The following is a 22,190-nucleotide window of genomic DNA, read 5'->3' as shown; positions in this document are numbered from 1 at the left end:
CTAGCATAATTTAAAGATAAATTAGATGCAATTAAACAACCATAGTTAAATCACTAGCTGAAAGTTTATTTCCATTTATATATAAACTTGTTTCTGTGTGTGTGTGTATGTATATATATATATATATATATAAACTGTGTTTCAGGAAATGAGCTAATCATTAAATAAAGGGATTAGGAAATGTTCATGTTGCACAGGTAATTGCACAGTCATTTACCATACTTTCTTTTGCAGCTGACTGAAAATACTGGGCATCAGTCAGGTAGTAAGCTTTGGAGCAATAGCTTTTCACATGGGTATACAGCATACCAAAATGTCTTATAATTGAAGCCTTTTCAGTTAAATGAGTAAGAAGCTGAAAGCTGTGGGCACTTGTCACTTGTCCCATGGCAGTACGTCCACACTAAACCATATCTGTATGTCAGTGTCAAAATATAGTACAGTAACAAAAAATTCCCCTTGTGGCTTTGTGGGTTGTTACTTCCAGTAAATGGGTGGTAGGTGCATTAAGAGCAAGCCTCGGAACATTTGGAGGAAAAAATCTGAACAGTAGATCTGGGACGTCTGGTTATTCTGAGCTAGAGACTTTATTACACTGGAAGTTGTATACTTAATTCCTATACATTACTTTCTCATGGCAGTTTGAGTCTGATGCTGAGAAGAGTGCTTGCATGCCTTATTAAGTGCTTATTGAACACACGGCAAGAAAACTTTTTCATGCCTATAATCATTACTGAGTTAGTGAAAAGGCCTACAAGGCAATTGCTGAAGTATTTAAAGTAACAGCTGGAATCATAAAAAGAAAAAGGCCATGATATGTTGAAAGGACTTCATTTTCAGAAAAATCCTCAAGTTCTTATTATTGTTCTTTTTTCAGTGTGTGAAAGCAGCAGAATTGATTGGAACGTTTGTCAGCCCTAAGGTATCTTTGAGGTTAATCACATCAGCCTTTGAGAAAACACCTATGCCATCTTATATAATGATTCTAACTGCAGTGATTCGTGGTAGCCCGAAAGAAGTCTTAAAGCCCCATTTGACTGATCTTGGCAACACACTGTCAAAAGCTGAGGTCTGTCAAAGATCTGAAGAGGTAAGGATAAATGGAAAGCACACAACAGTCACAAGTTTTAGATCAGTGGTTCTTCAACTTGTTTTTTTCCGTGTAGTTGCTCCCTTTCCTTTCTCTGTCTTTCACACCCACCCTACCCTATCTCAGGATATAGTTGTGGCAATGTGTTTGAGACAAGGTAAGGAACTTCCTTACGCCCCCTAAGCCTTCTTATATTCTTTTCCTAGTCGTGATTGACTAGTCAAATCTACTATTTCATTCCCAACAGCTTATTAACAATCCATCATCTCAGCACACACTCAACAGGTATAGGTCCAAGTTTGAGAACCGCTATAAAATGCTTTGGATAGCGGGAGGAAAATGAGGAAGCATGGTGGGGGAGAGCAGAAGCTGTTTAGTATATACTGTGCTAATGTAAAACTACCTAGATTGCTCTAGGAGCAGGATTTAACCCATGTTTTGAAATGCTTTGTGTTCACAGTCCGAACAAGATCGTATGTTTTGGTCCTCATCAGTAAAAATGACTGACAGCTTTTCAGTTGGTAGTGACTGGTGTGTCAGATTTCCCAGGAAAGGTTCCCTTTTAATGTCTACTTCTTACCCTTGGTTTTTTTTTTTTTTTTTTTTTGGTACTATTATTCTCCATTTTAAAAGGAACACACCAGTACGCTTACGTGTACATTTAAGATCATGCATGGGTTGCTTCTCTTTAAGTGAGAACCTAGGAGGAAGACCCTTTATAAATCAGAAATTTGCTTCCAAGTATACACATAAGTAAAGGCTGAGCCTGACAAAGGCTTTCGTTCTAGTATTTGAAGAATATTCCTTGATTGTTATACAGAGAGGCTGAGAGCTTCTCTTCAATGGAAACTGTTAACTTTCAGGATTTTTTCACTCCTTTTTCCTGGAGTTGTCAGGATCTAGAAATAGAGCTGTTACAGATGCACAAGAGGATCAATTTTCCCCATACATGAAATCTCAGCTTTCCCAGCAGAAATCTATTCAGCCTCTACTCTTCAGATAACCAAAAAAGGGCCACTGCTATGTCTCCAAAAAAGTCTTCAAAGCTTTATGTCAGATTCAGACTTCCCTTTAAGGAAGTTATTCGTGTGTGTGGACTGAATCTAGTGTAATTGTCCTTTTGAGACAATGTAAGATATATGTTTGAAATGCTTCCCTCATTAGCGTCTTCCCCAATGGAATGTGTATCAGTGATGCAGAGAATTTACCTTAATCTCTGTGAAGCTTATGATGATTAGGAACTCATGTAACTGGAAGCACTATAACCTGATTGTTCAAATAGCAGTCCCCTGATATCTGCAGAATTGCTGTGAGGCCTCAAGCTCACCACTTCCATTTAGCGTTATATACAGTAGACACATTCAGCTGCAGCTGAAGCTTTTGACAGAATTGTTCTAGCCTCTGGTCTTGAAAAACAATCGTCTACTTTAGAGAGTGAATGGTGCACAGGCACTGTTTAGCTAAGGATTGACCATGTCAAAGAGACTAATAACACTTACAGTTAACCTATTCCTAGGCTTCTTTTTTTTTTTTTTTTTTTTTTTTTTTTTGAGAGTGAGGGTTAAAACAATGGCCTCTTCTGTTGGTGGTGTTAAGTTTAATGTGATCTGAAAGAATCATGTAATATCTGATGCACCTAATCATAGAAGCTATTGTGAACTGACAAGAATATTGACTTCTATTGATTTCAGTGGGATCAAGATAACATGCGTTATATTGCAACAATCGGGATAAATTGGCTGAGATAAAAGCAGACCCTGAGGTTTTCTTGTTTTATTCATTTAACCATTATTGTTCCGTTCAAAATAGTCAGGCATAGAACAATATTTGATTGAGATGTAACACATGTTATTAATTAGCAAATTGCACTTCAGAATGAGAAAGTACTGTTGGTACGCATTCCAAAATGATTTGATATTTTGTTCACAGTGGAGCAATTCTGTAATTAACACAATGATCATTTATTTTATTAACAGAAAGATGAATGGAAGCAAAAGGCATGGGAGGAAGATTATGTTGTGCTCTATAAAAAGTAGAATATGGGTTGTCAAAACCACAATAAAGGTCATCAAAAGAACTAACACGAAATGATCAACGTGTTCCCGATTTAGTAGATTATATGACTTTCAGACTTCATTGTTTTCATGTACTGTAACTCTTCCTTAAAGAGAACGTGTAATATTTTCTAACGAAACATACTACATTTTATGCTTTTACTAAAAATAGGTATTTTACATGGAACAGTTGCTTTGTTGTGTACAAGCGTTGATTGAAGTATGCCAGGAAGACTGCAAAGAAATTAGCTTACAGCTAACAAAAGTTTTGGTGACGGTAATGGCAATACCACATTCTCAGCACCTGAAAGAAAAGGTAAACTATGAACTCTTAGTATTTTTATACAGTTCTGACTTTTACTATTGATAAGATGTTTTGTCTCAATAGAGTCGTAATTCTTTTTTTTTTTCTGTTAGGCTTCGAACCTCAAGAATCCCTAAGAGCTCATTGACAAAGATTGGTAGAGTTAGAAATTATTTCATGTTATATGATCTTGACTGTACCGTCTGCCTGGCCCTATCCTTTTCAATGACTGAAGTTACATTGGTTTTTAATCTGAGTAGATTCTTATTAGAACAGTAGCCCAAATCATTAAAATCCGATTTATATATGCTTGGACCAAGCTACTAATTTTGCAGGCAGGATTAAGAATCTCTCACCTACACGTGTATGTGTGTGTGTGTGTCCACCTTAAGTATATAAAACAATCTTTCAAATGTATAGAAATGTGATGGATATACATATAGATGTAAGTTGTTCAGATTCACTCTGTTAAAATGAAAAAAGCATGAGGGAATGCTCCGAACTCCGTGGTTACACATCTGATTTGGATTCTGTGTTGAGCCATAAAACTCCTCTGCAAACATCTCTCTGGCGCTGTTCTGGAGGTTACTTAATATTTAGAAGTAACTGAGAAGCCTGAGAGACCTGTGAATGCTATCTTTTGTCAGTCAAAATATTGGCATTTCTACTTTGCCAGTAAAAGATCAAACTGTTTGTGGTCGTTAGGTGCTGCAGCTATTTCCAGACAGCAGTATGAAGATCTCTGTTTAATTTTGGATCCTGCAAATCCCCAGGACTGTGATGAAGATTAGTAGAGACAGAGGCTAGTGTCTTAAAGGTTACTTTTTTAATGGAACTGGAAGACAGCTATGCTAGGAGTAGGATGGGATTAAAGTTGAGGTTAAAGTCTAGGGCAACAGTGGTGGCAAAAAAGCTGAATGTACTGTTACACCTTGCAAGTACCATACGACTAAGATGTATGGTGATGTTTGTAGGGCACATATTAACTCCTGCATAAGTGTGGTCTGCAAAAATCTGATTAATACCTCAGTCCGGCTGGTGTGACAAGAAAGGATATTACTGAGGCAAGAAAGTTTAGAGTTGACTTTCTTGTTAGATCTTGTAAGGCTCTTAAGCTGAAAGGTTGGCCCTAGAAGTAGGGAGGAATAGCTTGTGGCTAGTTCAAGGGCGTGTGTAACTCACTGTACATTTTGTATATGGTTAATAGCAGAGTTAAGCCTGGAGTTTGGATCACAATTCAGGACAGCAGAGGCTGGAGATCTACATTTCTTACTGAATCTGAAAAGCTTCCAGGATTTGGATGATTGCTGGGGTTTGGTTAAATGCACTGTTTGGTTTGGTGCCAGCAGACACAGAATACCTGGTGATTGCTCATGTGCTGAGAATGGTTAAGCCTAGGATTGATTTAGGATCAGTAGCTACATTGTGGCTTGCTGTAAGACAGGCTGCATCTTTCCAGCCTCGCAAAACTAGGCTGAGAGCTTGTGCGAGCAAAGGCTTCCAGTTTCAAGTTAGTTCTGATGTGCGTGAGCACTTCTGAATTATGATTAAGGAGTTGGAGCTGTAGTTCAGGTTTGTGTTAGGATTTGATACAACAAGAGTAATGCTGTCATTGAACTCTTCCAAAGGATATAATGAGACATTGTAGAATATTTATTGTTAAGTCTTGGGTGGATAGGGCTCAGTAGATCTAGTGAATACTGAGGTGAGATTTGGGAAGCAGATCTTGAGAAGGTTTATAAGTTTGGCTGAAGGCCCATAGAGTTAGAATTTGTGCTGGTTCTGAGAAAGGCCTTAGTTCTGTTTTAATTTGTGGCAGGCATGTGGCAGGTTGTTATAGTTACAGCTAGATCAAGAGCATGACTAGCCTAAAAAAAGTGATAGTCTCATAATTGTGTATGGGTGTGTTTGTGGGGTTTTTGTTTTTAATGTTAAGTCAAACCTCAGACTGATTTTACAGTAGTTGACCTCTTAACTTCTCACTTGAACCAAAAGTTTAGATGTTGTAGGAATGCTTTAAAGTCAAGGATATCTGTAGATGCTCTGAGAGTAGATGAGCTTTTTGTCTAAGCTTTATCTCACTCCCTTTGTTTCTCTCTTCTTCCTATTTCCCCAAGCTACATATCAAATAAATCAGCAAGCCATCCTCATGTAGTATAATCATGACCTAATGAAGCTTCCCTCCCCACCCTTCATTTTTTTCCCCTCCTACCCCCAAATGTTCCGTAAATGTGATGGCTTTTTTACTTCCTTTTCTCTTGCTCCTGGGCCTGGTATTCCATAGGCCTGTGTACCTTCAGTATTTACGGCCCCGTAGCTGACAGGCTACCTCCAAATAGACACGCTCTTAGAAAACTGTTCTGAAATCAGCGAAATGGAACAAAGCTCAAAACAAATACTAGGAAGAGTTTATGGGACAAAGAGGTACAGCAGAAAGACCTGTCTCGAGGAAAGCCAGTGTGAGAGTGGGGTTTTTTGCCTCTGCCCTCTGCCCTCTCCAAGCCTCAGACAGATTCGTCTAGGTATATTTTGTCTTTTTAGCCCTACGGTGGTCTATAAAGTGGACAATGCCCATTTAAAAGCTTACGAATTCATTCTCCTACCAATAAAGCAGTTTATTGAGATAAATCCTGGTTTTCATGTATGGCAAATTTAATCTCCCCAGATTATTAAAGGTTTAGGATGTTCCTGGATTTACAGATGACTTTTCAAAGTTGACAGTACTTTGGATGAAAATCCTTGTTCACATTAGCCTTACTTTCAGCTAGACAGATAGGGATTCTGGCAGCGAGATTACATAATTGCAATATTTCAAGTTTGTCACAAAGACAAATACAGCTAGTTTTTTTTTTTTTTTTTTAACCTCCGATTACTCAGTATCCTAAAACTTCAAAGTGTGTGGTACAGCTTGCAGAAGCCAAGAAGTCTCTCTCAAAATAGTTTAAGACCGTATAGAACAAATGGTTTACATTTAGCTTTACAAGTAGAAATTTGTTGTTCAGAAAAGATTTACGTATTTAAGATCAAAAGATTTGGAGTATAAACATAAATTATTCACACATTTGCATTATAGAACCTCAATTCAAGCTATAATGTAAGGAGACAGAAGATCAGGGAGATACCTGAAGCCGCAACTGATATTCCATCAATGTAATCTGATTGCGAGTGAATGTTATGCTCTTCCTACTTGCTTGATTTTTGGCCCTTGCTTGGGGCTGCTTGCCCTAAGGAAAAGGGTCAAGACCACCAACTGAGCAGTCGGATATCATGGTGAGGATTATAGTTTATAGCCCCCAAAAGACTGGAGCTGTATCAGCTGTTAGTCTGTTAGGTATGTACAGTACACGTACATTGTCTGTGTGTACCTACCTTATGCTTTTATGCTTATTGCTAGAGTGCTGTGCTGTCTTGGTTCTTGTTTAGATACAGGTTGAATATTAGATTAAATAATGCATCATTAAACTTGATAGTTTTGAAATATAGAAAATAAAATCACACTTGCTAATTTTGAACTGAGAGGCATCAAAAGACTGGATGAGAAAGTATGCATATATCTGTCAGTGGATAGAATTGTTATCTCCTGTTTTTTATTGCACACATAAAACTTAATGATTTATTTTGAACCACCTGTGAACAGTGTTGCTATTGTATCCCTTGGTTATAAATGTAACTTGTACATGTACCTTGTACCTCTCTGGTTGTTTAATGGGAGGAAAAAAAAAAAGAAAGAGTTAGGGAGTATTTATTCGGTGATGGGGAATAGTTTCTGTCATGGACATATTCTCCCAGGTAAAACGTTATGATTTATTTACAGGTAAGTGCGTATTTTAGATACAAGCTATCTCAGGTTGTTTTGACTGGCTGACAGAACTTTTCAAGGAAGGAGAAATCCATTATGCTTGAGGCAGACATAGTTGCCTTAAGAGTAGCCTTTGTCCTTAGCAAATCTTGATGTTTTTTTTCCTTAGAAATATCTATTTTCTCCACATCTGGTACTTTCATAATAAGGTTTTTGTCTGGCAAGTGATTAGTCTGCAATATTCTAAAGGTCCCAGACATGCTTTAGTGAACTTGTCCAGCTGAGATGAATTTAAAAGTATTAAAAATATGAATACAATTTTTAGTTCTACTGAACCACTTAAAGTCAAATGGTGTCACTCACAGTGCCACACTACATCTTTCACTGCAAAAACCAGAGACCATCCTGGTGATATATATTATTAATTTGTGAGGGTTCTAACTGCGTCTTACTCCTTATTCTGTATCACTGTGTGCTGAAACCAGTAAAACTATAGATACTGATTCCGTCATACTTTTAATCTGTTCCTCAGTGAAGTTTTATACTTCTGGTAAGGAGTCTTCAGGAGTTGCAAGAGCAAATTTACTCCTGCTTTTATATCCGTCTGCTATAAGATTAGGGAAATGCATGCTTTCTTGCCTAACGTGACTATATCTAGCGTTCATTTAGTGGTTCTCTTATGTACATGTTTTATTTGCCTTTTTCATGGAATTGTCGAAATGTAAATAAGAAGATATTTCAAAGGCAATGATGAATTTTGGTATTTCTCCTGAGTAACAGAAGTTGAAAATCTCATAATGAAGCTGCCCAGCTACTGGAAAGAGATAGCATCTCACATAATTTTAAAACAAAAAAAAAAAGCCATGTCCTCTTTGTGTCATAGCAGCAATAGTTCATGGAGGGTGCTGTATCCAGCTAGATGTAGTTATGAGAAATCATCTTTACATAAGTGTTTAAAGCATTCTTAAGTTTAGAAGAAAATCACTACAGCTCTAAAACTAATCTAATAGGAACTGATTTGTAATTTGGTTCATTTTAAGAAGTTCTTACATGGCTTAGAGATTCTTTCATTCTGCTATTGCATTGCTGTGTTCCATATGATAATCATTTTTGAAGTCAAGACATATATTCTGCTTCAATTTAAAGTTAACAGTTTACTATGGGAAGAAATTATATGTCAATCATGATCATCCAAATAGAAAATACAGAAATCTTCTTGTCACTTCTGTTCTTAAAGGTACAATCATATATTTTAAAAAGTGGAGTTTTGTTTCTTTAAACATTATTCCAGTTAAGTTGAAATATCTCGTCTCTGGTTTTAACAGGTAGAGGAAACAATGTGTTCATTAGCTAAAGTGCAGCAGTTGGATGATTTTCTTTATCTCTACAAACAGCATATAATTCAGCTTATGGAATGGGTTTCAGTATCCCATAATTGTTGGACCTGCTATTCTCCAGAATTATTACAGTTAGATATCATCGCAACGCATTCAGGTATGACTTATTTAGTAGTGTGATGGCTCATCTAGTTCTGAAAAAATAAAAAAAGTAATAATCTCCGTAGCTTGCAGATACATTGTGGTTTGTAATATGTAGTTTGATATTCAGAAACAACAAGCATATGATGAAAAGCAGAAATGAAATGTTGATGCAGCCAAGGAGTCTTTTGGAATGTCAGCTGCTTGGAGTATATTAAAAGCATTTGTGTAACACTAAACTTTCAGGTTAATGAGGCAGGTATGAATTATAGGGAGACAAAATGACGCATCTTGTCTTATCTCTTTTCTTTTTTTTTTTCTTCCCCAACCTAGTCACTAGTCTAATAGAAGATACTAGGTCTCTGTACCAATCTTTCTTCACTTATATTCCCAAACACACTAGCAATACTATGCATTACTTTGTATAGGTTAGTGAAACATTTTGGGATGTATTTTGCCTACCTTTAGATGTCCGCAGTAAAGATACCTCTGAGGCAGCCATCCAAATTGCAATTACAGGCAAGGGAGGCAGTGGCGGTTACTTCTTTTGACCTAGGCATCTATCTGTTTTGAGTTCATTAAAATATTACTCTCAGGAAACTCCTATTTATTTTTTTTCTTTTCTGTTGACTCTGAAGGGAATATAAACATCTACTTCTGTTACAAGTATCTATATTGCTGTTAGTTAAATGTGGATGGATATGTTTTAATTAACTTTATCTTCCACGTTTAGTCTTTAATCTCAAAAAAAAGCCTCAAAAAGCATATTTGAGGCACCCGCCGTCACACTTTGACAACAACCAGCATAAGTACAAATTCCTTTCATCTGTAGAAAAAAAAGTTTTTCAGTACAAGTTCTGGGTGGCCAATGTTTCTGTATATTTGCACTACCCTTCCCATGTCTGAGGAACTTCTAGACAGTTGTCTCTGTTTTGCTTAATGGCAAATAAATCATAAGATGTCTGGGCAAACATTTTGGCTTGCACCCCACACTGGTAATATGCTATTGTCTGTGTTTTCTGTCTGATGCAGCAGCTCCTAGAGCTATTTTTTTTTTCATTCTCACATATAATGTTGTTTTTAATCAATTGAATCAGACTTGCAAATTTCTAATTTCTCAATTGTTATTGTTTTTTCAGGATTGTAAGTTTATATTGAAATTAGTGATGTAGATTACTTTGTTTATTTTCCATCTATTGAATCTGCCGTTATCAGTTTGATGTAATAGCAGTATCTTAACAATGCCTCAGAACTTGCATGAAGCAATGTATTTTGAATAAATATTATGAAAATAAAGATGTTTGTTGGCATGGAAATTTAGAAAATTGCAGCTTAGCACCCTGTTTTGCTTAAGTCTAGACATTGAGGATTTTTTGAGTTTTGAACAGTACATTTCCAGATGTAATTCAATGTTATTGAACTTGTTTTGGAATCTTGAATACTTCAATCCATCCATTTTTCCAAGACACAGAAAGTTCTTGTCATCAGAAATGCCAAAGTATTGTGTCTTTTTCTGGGAGGATTTTCTGAATGACTGGGGTTCAATGGAATGTGTATCACAAGAAAATAAAACTGTTGAAGCTCTAGAGAAAAGCAGTTGATAGCAAACTGCTTATAATTTTTTTTTTGCTGCATTTGATTTTACTTGTATATTGACTGTAATTACAGCTCTTGTTACTTCACTTCTGAATAACAATGAATTAACAAGTTTGGTCTCTGAGTGCTCCAAGTTCTTTAGGTTACCGCTCCATCCTCTCCTAGCAGCTAGTTCTGCTGTTTGGAGTTGTATCATGGTCATACCAGATTCAGTTTTGGGGTTTTTTTTTTCTCTATTAAGTTCAATAAAGCCAGAACTTTGTGCACAGCATTAAGCTCTAAGAGCTAAATAGCAAACAGCATTAGTTCCCCAAAACTGATTAGTCCACCCAAAATGTCCTCTTGTCCCGTGCTGATCCCAGCAAGTAGCGGATTGTATCATGTGGCGTGGACATATTAGTGATATGTAGCATAAAAATACCAAGCTGGCTCTAAATGAGAAGCAGAGTAAACCAGTCTTCGGGGAGCACGACACTGCTGTGGCTAAGACTGCCGGTAGTTGGGCTAGCCCTTGGAGAATTAGCCTGGGTATTTGTACACTGCCTGACACTGTGTAACCTAAATACATCAATAGCTGCCATGCAAGAATGGAAAGTTAAATACTGCCAGGCATCTTATGAATCTTAATGGAATCACATATTAAACATTTAGATAGAAGATGAAATAAGTTACTTATTAATGCTCCAAAACAAGTCTTACACATTTATCTTCTAGGTCCTGTCATAGGTGAAGCTCTCCATGACTTTATTCTCATTCTTAAGACATGTCTTCAGCCAAACAAAGACCCCCAGATGCGCTTAAAACTTTTCACTCTTTTATCGCAGTTGCTCCAGAAAGCGAATGAGACCGTAAATTCTCAGGGGTAAGTGGAGTTCTAATTTTACACAGCTATTTGACCACCAAAGTAGCACTGAAAAGTAATGTCCATGGTAATTATTTAACCCCTATAGTTGTGCCCATGTTAGCATTTCTGGGAAAAGAAAGACTTTCCCACTGTCTGCTGTAGCATAGCTTCCTTGCTGTGCATTTCTAAAAGTGCTTAGAAAGGGTATGTGGAGTGTACTTTTTAATTATTGTCATTATTATTAATAGTATTGAAGTCTGGACTTTCTACACTGTAGTCCTCCTGTCTTTGTCACCATGGAAGATTTAAAATGGATATCATGCAGACCTGGATAGTTTTCAAAAAATAGAACAACAACAACAACCAAAAAAATATGGCTGAAAAGAATGCATGTTTGAAAGCTGAGATGGGAAAGAAACACTGCGGGGAGTTTTTTTGTTTGTTTTGGGGTTTTTTTGTTTTCCCTAGCCAACTGCTAAAGCCTGTAGCTATGGAAAGGAAACAATCAAGCACCAGAAAAGTATGGATGTTTAAAACTGATGGTCTAATATAGTGTTTAAAAAGCATTGTACTAAATACTTGATAAGGAATTATTATTACTCTCTTAGTGACTGATGCTGGAAGTGTCCTGTTGCGTGGCACTCTTTAAGCATTGCAAATATAGTGTAACTGCAATTTACACTGCTTATAAAAATCCTCTATTTATAGCAATCCCGATAACGAGGCCCATTTGTCATTATTTAGCTCTCTTAGTAGTGCAAACGCTACCACAAAGTTTTCCTGAATACAGATATCATGTCTGCTCCATTTTTCCCATTGCCTGCTGTATTTGGCATGTAAATGTATATTTTGATGCATCTTTTTTCATTTTTAACTTAAAAACAGTTTGAATATGGAAGGAAGCCGTCCGTCTAAAAGTACTTTGCTAGCAACGTTCAGTTACACTGGAAGTTTTTTGACAATTCTGATGAGCAAATGGGCAAACTCAGAGTGGCCGTTCTAATACGTTGAACACGTATCCAGGTTCCATGAGGCCATGTTATGCTGAGTGTAAACACATTTTTCACCATTTTTATATATATATTTGGTATATTCCAGGCCTGCATCCTGTGGTATGTGTAAGAACAGGGAGAAGGAAAAAACAAACAAACAAACAAAAAGGTGTTTCCTAGTGGTGGAGACTCCATGTAAACTTAAGCATCTCTGCTAACACATCCCCTAATGGATTCTGGGCTAGAATACTTAAGATGGCATATAATGAAGCTGTCCTTTTTTTTTTAAACTTCTGTGCTATGTTTGTTGTTATTTGTGCGTCAATATTTTCAGGATCCAGTATTAAAATCCTTATTCATACGAAAAATCTCCTTGTAGTCAGTGGATTACTTGTTTAAATAATCTTGTAACTAAGTGGTAGTTACAAGATCAATCTCGATATGCAAGAATCTTCCTAAAAGAAAGGAAGAAATAAAAGCACTTTGGAAACTATTTCAAATTTTCCAGGATCTGCCTGTTTGGTGTAAGCTAATGTATTATGTCTCAGAACTGTATCATCTAATTTAGAATGCAAAGACCTTGGAGCCAAGAAATATCATCTGATATATTCTGTGATGCTCTGAACATAATAATGCTTACTTAATATGTAATAATATCTTTTAGTCTGAAATTGGAGTATAAAGCTCCTTCCTATCTGTTTTCTCTTACGGCCTAGTTTTACTGTCCTTTTTTTACTGCAGAATACTTTATTAACTCCTATTCCTCTACTGCACAGAATCACATTACTGGATCAACAGACTAGTCTCGCTGTCATTTCCTCCCCTATGTTTTCCATTATCTAGTCTCCTGCTCTTTCTCCTTGGAAGTAACATCATATGTTACAGCAGAAGAGAATTTGAAGATTTGAGTTTAATTTTCTGTTCTGCCTCTCACTGATCTACAGAAAATTGTTTAGGCTGCCTCTAAGCAGTATGACAGGAATATTATGTGGTGTGCTGTGGAGTCCTGACACCCCCCCCCCCCCCAATGCTCCAGGCCATGCCCCTCGCTGGAGTGGACTCGCTGTGAGACGTTCTGATTTCCTTCGCATGGGGTGTACCACTCTTGTCCAGACATAGAGCTGCAAGGTGGTCTAGGGAAGAACTAGTTCTCATTTAACACATAACCTTATTCCTTTGTTGTCTTAAGTTTCTCACCTGTGCAGTGGGGTTTGTAGCCTTTCTCTCTCTGAAAGACTCTGAAGTTCTCAGATAAGCATATTAAGGTAGGTCATGCAAGTATTACTTGCAGAGAGATGAACACTGCAGGGCTACATGGAGAATTTCACCGAAGAGTAAACTTTTGTTTTGGCAGTAGTCAAAGTAAGTAGGATGAATTTTAAAAAAACAACAACCTTCTGTCTGCAATCTGTTTTTTGTACAAAAAGGAGCCAAAGAAAAAAAAATTCCCCGAAAAAACAATGAGCTGCCAACTTCGCTAGGATTCCTAGAAGAGGGAAATTACCAATGGAAAAAAAAAAATAGAGGAATATGTTTCAAATTAATGTACTTTGCAAATATAGTCACACATGACACCAGCTTTCCACAGATAGCAATGATGGCAGCTTTTTAGCTCAGGGCAGTATGAGTGGATGGCTTTTTGTCAAGATAAAATATATCCAAAGAAGTTAGTAGATCTTCGTATGAAGAACCACTGCTGACTATGGATGGCCCGTTCCAGCTCAGTGTGTCTTTCTGTCTTCTGAGAACAAGAGAAATGCAATGAATTTTACAACTAACTTGATCTCTGTAAACTAAAAAGGAGTGGAGGGAACTGAAGCTCTATGAAGTTTTCATCCAACTTACTATTGTAACATCAAATGCTTTAATGCAGCAAGTAACATGTATTTGAATAGATGTTTGCAAAACATTTTTAGTTACAGATTTGTAAAAGTGAGTTTTATTTTGTGCTGGTTACCTGGATTTAGGGTATTAGCACTGGCGAGAAAAACAAACAAACGTATAAATGGGGTAGTGCTTTTAACTTAATTCCAAGACCTACTTTTTATATCTGCATAAGAACTAGATAGTAATATCTGTACAGTTTCATATTTTAGTTATTTTGTGTCCTGTTGAGAATAAAGTCTCAGCTCAGTGAATATAAATAGCACAGGTGGGGTATGTTCTTTCATGGAAATAGCTCACTTTTAGAATTAAGTTATGCAGATATACAACCATAAGATTTGAAAATGGAAAGAGGGAGAATTTAATTGCCTCAGCAACAATGAAAAATACGTCTTTATGGTAATTAGAGATATTACGGTTTTTATCAACTTTAATCAAAACTTATTCCTACTTTATATGAGATAATACACATTTGCATTCACTGTTTGAAGTAATTTGTGTAGTTTCTTAAAAACATTCTAACAGTTGATATATGAAGGCTTTCAGTTATTATACTAAACACAGTTGTGTAGTCATTGACGTTACTCTACAAGCTAATTGCCAGATATTGCTTCACTGATTCTAATGAAAGGCACTAGAACAAGTATTCTCACAGACAGCGTAGCATTATGGCTAACATAATGCTGATGGAATCTACCTTTATGTTTTGACAGATTGTCATTCAAATTTTCCTTTTAGCTCCAAAGCAGTTCTGTACTAACTGACCAGCAGCCACTTCTGTTTTTCTGTAACAGAGGTCTGTTAAACTGTAAAGAAAAGCAGTGATCATAATTAACATTCTTCTGGCATCTTTTTGAATACAAAATTATTACCTTTAAAAAGATGTGTTTAAAATAATCTAAGGATTTTGACAAATTTGGGTGTGTCTAATGGGATTTTGGATTTCTTGTTATTACTGAATCTTAAGTGCCATCTGCTGGACAAGAAGCAAGAATTGGTATCTGACTCGCATTTCTCAAACGCAGACTGCCCCTTTAGCCAAGGGGTTAAGCAGCAGCCAGGTATGTGTATTTTCAGCAAGTAGAAGACGGAGACTTTCAGTTTTGTATATCTACAGCTAGATAATGAAGGTCTGGCAGACTAGCCGATCCTATTTTTGTCAGATTACATCTTGATGATAAGGTCTAACTGCAGTGGGTAAAGGGTAGTTACAGGAAACATGAGGTAGCTACAGTTACATTTCTTATTATATTGATGCAGTATTATTATGGAAGTGTTTGTCATTGCTGGATGTTTTCGTTTTGTTTTAAAAAAAAGTACTTTGTTGTTGACATCTGTCCATTATGTTCCTCCTGAGGCATGATACATCTCTCTAGGAGCCACTTACTCATCATGCCGTTCTAGGACCCTTTTGTGAGGAACAGCTTCTTCCCTTTCTATCAAGCACGTGGGTGATGATGTGCTGTTTTGCACTCAGGTGGCTGCAGTCCAGATCTGCTGAAAGTTTGAGCAGAGAGGGACACGAGTCAAGGTAGATTTAGCATGTTATTAGTCAGTCTGTTCTGCATGCTGTCAGCTGTTCTTTAAGGCACAGAGGCAAAGTGAGTAACCATAGCCTTAAATATGTATTTTCAGGCCAGGGAGATTTGTCTTTTTGATGCAAAAGCCTTTTCAAAAAAAAAGGCTTGTGTCTGAGATTTATACCTTTTTCTCTTGATTTAAAATGGTTGAGCTGGAATTATATGGGTATGCAGGAATATTACCTATTGCAAGTTGTTGGCTCTCACAAGATTTTTAGTATAATAACAGTCCATTCAGTAGAGGAAGCGGAAAGAACATCAGCGAGAAAATCAGATTTCTATGTATATGTTGAAAATAGATCACTGTTTATTGGTCAAGTACACAGCATGTCCAGCATCGTTGGAGTCAAAACCAAACTTGTATTGGAACTGGCACTATCAGAAAATCCTGCAGACCTCACATTCTTGAGGCAGACAAGTTTCTGAGCCAAGGGAAAGCTGAAGTATTTTGTGTAGACTCACTGCAATATCAGAAGTTCAGGTCTCATCAATAGCATTCATACTTTTCACATTATAAATACTTTCCATTGGACAGTCTCAAAGGGCCTTACAAATAGTAATGAATCCTCACAGCATTCATATGGGGTGTTATCTCCACTTCACAGATAGAGAAAATGAGACAGAGAGAAGGTAAGTAGTTTACCAAGATAACACAGTGAGTCATGGGCATAGTCTGAAGTGGAAGAAAGTCTAGCCTCCCCCTTCTGTAAATGTTAAGTATTTGTTTAAATATTACCTAGAAAAATTAAGTTATGAAGGGCTTATCACAGACATTATAATCATGTTGGTTTATAAGATTTTATTTATTTATTTTACAGTGGGTTTTTTTTTCCTGTTCTGCCTATTTGTTTCTATGACAGAAAATTCTCCTTTACATCCTGTCAGTCTCTACCACTTTCTCATGAACCTTTATTTTGCTTTCTTGTTTTTGGCTTTAGGCAGTTTCTTAGCTACCTTGAGACTGTGATAAAAGACATACTGGCTCCTAATCTGCAGTGGCATGCTGGAAGAACAGCAGCTGCCATCCGCACTACAGCTGTATCGTGCCTTTGGGCTCTTATTCATTGTGAAATGCTTTCACCAAAAGAGGTAAATTCCTTCTTTCTCATCAGATGCATTTTGAAATCTTAGGCAGGAAAACAAAATAAATGCCAGAAAGAAGAATAAATCCTAATAGTAGATAATATATCAGAGGGATGTATACTTTTCGTAATAAAATTCATTGACTGCAATTGAGTGTTGGTAACTGATATGATCAGTAGTTGTGGGGGACAGTGATATCCTGATAAGGGGCCCAGGCCTGCAATGATATGGTGAGCTGTGGAATTCACCTCCACGAAATTTTGTAGGTCTTTGTTGTAGCATAACATCAGTTATAGAACATAAAATAACAATTACAGACTATCAACAGAACAACTGGGATATTTGACAGAATTGGACCCCTAGCCAGTGTGTTTGCAACAGCACTGTAGCTAGCTAGTACATACTTTAGTGTAACGTGGCAAAGAACTAATCTGTTTGCCTTGGAACCCAGAGGTCCATTTAGGGGAGAGACCTAAAAGATGCCTGGAAAGGACAAAGGGAGTTAAAATGGAACTTGAAGGATATCTGTATGAACTGTGAAGTTGACAGCTAACAAACATATACATTGTGCGCATATATATATATATATGTGTGTGTGTGTGTGTGTGTGTATGTATATGTATATGTATGTATATGTATGTATGTATGCATATGTTATCTACCATGATCAGAGATTAATTAATCAGAGGGTTTTTGAAGCTTGTTTGCTGGCAAAAATGACATTCAGAAAAAAGGCACTGATAAATGTTAAAAAACCAAAACACTGACATGTTATTGAATATTCATAGCATTTATTTCCTTTATAACAGACCTTAATTGAGCAAAGTGCTTAAACACATGAACTAGTTAATTTTGCATATACAAAAGCACTCATCTCAGACACTGCTGTTGTGTTTAAACAAGGACGTTTTTCTGAAACAGAAAATACCTTGCTGCATTAATGTATACAAAATGTACATAATAAGGGAGCACTCATCTCAGACACTGCTGTTGTGTTTAAACAAGGACGTTTTTCTGAAACAGAAAATACCTTGCTGCATTAATGTATACAAAATACAGTACATAATAAGGGAAATTATGAAACTCGCTGAAAATGTTGTATTACAGTCTTTATTTTTAAAACTTTCGTTTAGAATAAGAGCACCATCTACTGGTACATATGCATAATTCTTATCTCCAAATTATTGGAAGTCTTGCCAACAATTTTTTTTAATAAAAAGGCAAGTAAGTTTAAAGCTTTTAGTAGTTACATAAAACTCATCTGCATACGTACTGAGTATTCATCAACTGGATGATCTAATGGTGGATTTTCATTTCTCAAGCTTAGTTAAAGACAAAAATAAAGCTGTATAACTTCAAGATTATTAGATAAACTTTTAGTTAAGTTTTTTATAAATTAAGCAAGCCAGTATCTGTCAGATTTAATTAGGACTGATGTAACCAGTAAACACATTGTCTGAGAATGATTGAAAAGCTATTGTTCTTCTACGTTTTTCCTGTGAATTGTAGATCTTAGAAGTGGAAGGTATGCTGATGCCTCAGATTATTGCCTCCTTGGATGAAGACTCTAAAATGACTCGACTTATGGCTTGTCGTATTGTTGATGTTTTTTTAAAAGTCTGTGGGAGGCAATTTGATTCAGATAAGCTCATTAACACTTACCCAGGTATGGCAAAAGTTTAATTTTTTTGATGGAGGTGTCAGTGTCTCCAAACTGAAGAATTATATTTGCCTTTTCACCTAAAGTGTCATAGGAGCTTTGTTTTTAAGGATGAGAAGCATTGTGCTGGAAGAGTAGGCAGATTCACTATCCAGCTTTAGGATTCACTGTGCAGGTTGTCCACCTCACCTGGAGGCTCACTGCAGCTGGTAACAATGGTGGCACTAACATACGGAACGGCACAAACATTTTATATCACTGTGTCATCTAGCTTTATCCTATGTAAAGCACTAGCAACAAACCTATAAACAGTTTGAGATGCAAATAGTGGCAGATCTTATGCCGACTCTACTTCTCAGCCATTCTTATTTCATTCCCACACACACATTCTCAGGCTATTTCTGTGTTCTTATCTGGTATTCTATCTGTTTTGGTAGCTCTCCCCCACAATTTTATAGCTATTAAGGAGGTGGAAGTAGTGAAGGGCAGCACAATAGCATATATTTAGTAGCATTTTTGTGTAAGAGAGACAATTTAATGTCTTAATCCTGCAGAGATTAAGACACGTTCCTAGGCTGTCAAGTGAGACTGCTTATAGTATATGAAGTATGTGCATACATTTTAGAGAATCAAGGTGTTAAACACCTGGAGTACATGTTGTTAAAGTACGGCTCCAACAGTACTTGCATCTCACGAGGCTGCTCTACACTAGTTTTTTACTGCAGTATTTCATTTAATTGAGGTGCTGTACTGCAGATAATTCAGTGGCCTTCTCTTTGAATGCTTACTTCTCCCCATGAGCAAAACTGAGCAAAGTATCCTAACGTTATTATGCATTAAACCACTAGATGGAACCTCACTCAATATTATTGTCATCACAAGGTTTGCCAGTATTTCATCTGCATCAATTCCTAGTTTAGACTGTATGAAATAATGTTCTAACTATAGTGAAAGCAGGACAGTAATGCATTATATAAATGGTAGTCACTTTGTTCTCCTTGCTGTGTTTCAGATTGCCAACAGCAAACCACGGCCTTGTACCATAAATAGATCTGAATAGATAGAATAAATAATGGAGTTTTTAGATATATTTTCTGTAATGCCTCTTAGGATGATATTTGACTGCTGAACAATAAATCTGCAGAAGTACAGTCTATGCTATGTAACAGGATTTATGTCCTCAGAGATGTATGCAAATAAACGAGCCTTTCCCAAACCTGGCATCTTAATCAATGATATTACGTGGGACAGCAGAAATCTAACAATAAACACTTTTACTTTGGAGAAATATGTAATCAGACAATTATCAAAGCATATCTTTGCATCCAGAATATTCAAATACTCTGAGAATGCAAAGTCATTGACAGAAACTGTAATATTTGATTTAAAAAATGCTGTGCTTTATAGAAAATGATACTTAAATTCTCCATATTTTTCTAATGCATTAGTAAACGTACATAGTACCTTGTTAGGTAGAGTGTTAGAGAAAGTTCAGCTGAATCTGAATAATTTCATACATTTATTTCAATATTTTTGACAACATAACTAAACTTTAGCTTTTAAAGAACGACCCAAAAATAATATACTGTATGCTTTTAGGACCAATATATTTCATGTATTCCAAAGTTCAAAGACAAAAGCATGTTGTAAATGCAATAGTAACTTCAGTAATTACAAAATAAATTTCTATTTCAAAATAGAAAGATGACTTCTCACCTCTGTTCATACTGCTATTTGGTCATGAATATACTCCTTTTCAGAAGTCTTGAAGCGACTAGATGATGCTTCACCTGATGTACGATTAGCAGCTGCTCACACCTTAACTAATTGGTTCAAATGCTTAAAGGACAATGATGTGAAATCTGTAATGCAAAATAATATTCGGTTTCTGTACCAAGAACTGTTGATACATCTGGATGACCAAGATCAAAATATCCAAAATGCAGTCCTAGGTAAGACTTTTGAGTGTTTTTTCAAATAATGTTCTTAAGTGTTCTCTAAAAGTAGTGCATATAGCTAGAGACTAATGCTAACAGGCTGGAGTCACTGGAAGCTTTCCTTTGGGTTTCGGTGGATATGAGCTCAGGCCCTTTACCCGAGTGCTACATCATGAAACATTACATTTTTGCATACATCTGGGTGGGAATATCAGTATATCTGATGTAGCAGATGACTTTATAGGTAGTTAACAGGGTATAGACCAGAGACACTAGCTGTTGCAGCATATGACTGTATACTGGCTTGTTTGATGGATTTTGTGGTATTTATTGGTGTGTCAGTCTGTGTTCAAGCATATAGACATCAGAATACAAACCTCAGCAAAAAAGAAGGGAATCAAGTTGTCATGACTGCTCAGCTTGTAGAAGCACAGCTTCCCGCTTAGGCTACAGCTACTTTGAGGGAACTTGGATAGAGAAGGGCACGGCAACTAATGACTCGTGAAACACATTTTTGTTTTACAGAAGTTTTAAAAGAAGGAAGCATTTTATATCCAGAATTACTCGTGAGAGAAATTGAAGTGGTTGTACATAAGCATCGAACACCAGTCTATTGCAATCAACTACTAAACCATATTCAATCACCCAAAGAATCAGTTTTATGAATCAATGCTGAAACTCTTGTTAGTGAGCTGCATGTGGCATTTATATGATCTTGATTGCTTTCATATTTCTTTTCTGCAAAGTAGGCCGAGCTACTAAATAGAACTTTTTCTTTGTAAGTTTTGTATTAGCTCATTTAAAAGACAAATGGGTACAGTTCTACGTTTTTTTGCCTTTTCAACGATTCTTTGCGTTTGCTAGTAATAAAACAATGTTTTAATTCATTCTGCTTTGGAAGTTTTTCAGATACAACAATTAAAGCGGGAATATTGTTCAGGAATCTGATGCTATCAGTAATTGAGAATGGTAATTTAGTTAACAAATTAACAGTCCCATGTCAAAGTCATGTTACGGCAATTCAGCCAGACTTTGGTCTCTCATGGATCATTTCAAGCTCCGGAAAGTATTCAGACCTTACAGAGTAAGGTTTGTGAGGATTCGTTCTATCAGAAACACCCAGGCCAAACTTCTGTTGCATAATGCAGCAAAATTTTTATAATGTTTTGAGTACTCATACTTACTATGCTGATATAGTAGGGACATATTCTGAGTAAGTGTCACTAAAGAAATGGTTTTTATTTTCAGTCATAAAAGGTAGTGCAATGACAATAAGGTTAACATTTTTAAATCTAAGGTTTATACATGGGAAAATCTGCTGTTTTGTCATGTAGATTAACAGTATTTATATTTTTGTATCTTTAAATATATAGCATCTGTAATTGTTATTTATATTATAGTGCCTTGGATAACAAGCAACATTTGTTTGCTTTTTACTTTGAAGTTTTAGGTTGTTCTCATGTTTTCAGCTACGTAATAAAATGAATGATCTTCTAGATTTTTGTCTGACTCATTGTAAAGTAGCATGCTATTTATTGCACACAGAAAAATCATGGAAAATCAGGCTCCTGCTTTCTTAAAATACCTGTTTTTAAAAAAAAAAAAAAAAAAAAAAAAAAAAGCTTGTTTGTATTATCTTAAGCCTTATATCATTCCTTGGCTTTTATTAAGCCTAAAAGAGGAGATGCTTCAAGGTTTGGCAATACTGCTTATGCTGTAGAAGTCCTCACGTTTGCTTGGCCTTTGAGCTAACTTTGCCTCTTCAAAATTGTGTTGTAACTGTTAGCCAAGCCATGATCTGTTTAGAGCAATATCTGCTCGTACTCTCAAATAAACATTTAAGAGAAATTAGATATGCAAGACATTGTTATTCCTAGCTAAAAAGCCAA

The 22,190-nt window shown here is 36.3% G+C and overlaps 1 protein-coding gene across 1 annotated transcript in view; it reads left to right on the top strand.

Annotated features, from left to right (window-relative positions):
* Positions 1–21,188, top strand: part of DNAAF5 (dynein axonemal assembly factor 5) — a 32,300-nt gene extending 11,112 nt beyond the window's left edge. Inside the window, exons 6-13 of the mRNA XM_009690117.2 lie at positions 878–1,090; positions 3,317–3,460; positions 8,573–8,741; positions 11,036–11,183; positions 16,560–16,710; positions 18,214–18,370; positions 20,125–20,316; positions 20,827–21,188. Coding sequence (XP_009688412.2) covers positions 878–1,090; positions 3,317–3,460; positions 8,573–8,741; positions 11,036–11,183; positions 16,560–16,710; positions 18,214–18,370; positions 20,125–20,316; positions 20,827–20,966 — 1,314 coding nt within the window. The 3' untranslated portion in view covers positions 20,967–21,188. The remainder of the gene's footprint in view (positions 1–877; positions 1,091–3,316; positions 3,461–8,572; positions 8,742–11,035; positions 11,184–16,559; positions 16,711–18,213; positions 18,371–20,124; positions 20,317–20,826) is intronic.
* Positions 21,189–22,190: the final 1,002 nt, after the last annotated feature.

The sequence above is a fragment of the Struthio camelus genome, chromosome 15, assembly GCF_040807025.1.
Source record: "Struthio camelus isolate bStrCam1 chromosome 15, bStrCam1.hap1, whole genome shotgun sequence".
Classification (NCBI taxonomy): Eukaryota; Metazoa; Chordata; class Aves; order Struthioniformes; family Struthionidae; genus Struthio; species Struthio camelus.
This window is presented reverse-complemented; position numbering and strand designations above follow the sequence as displayed.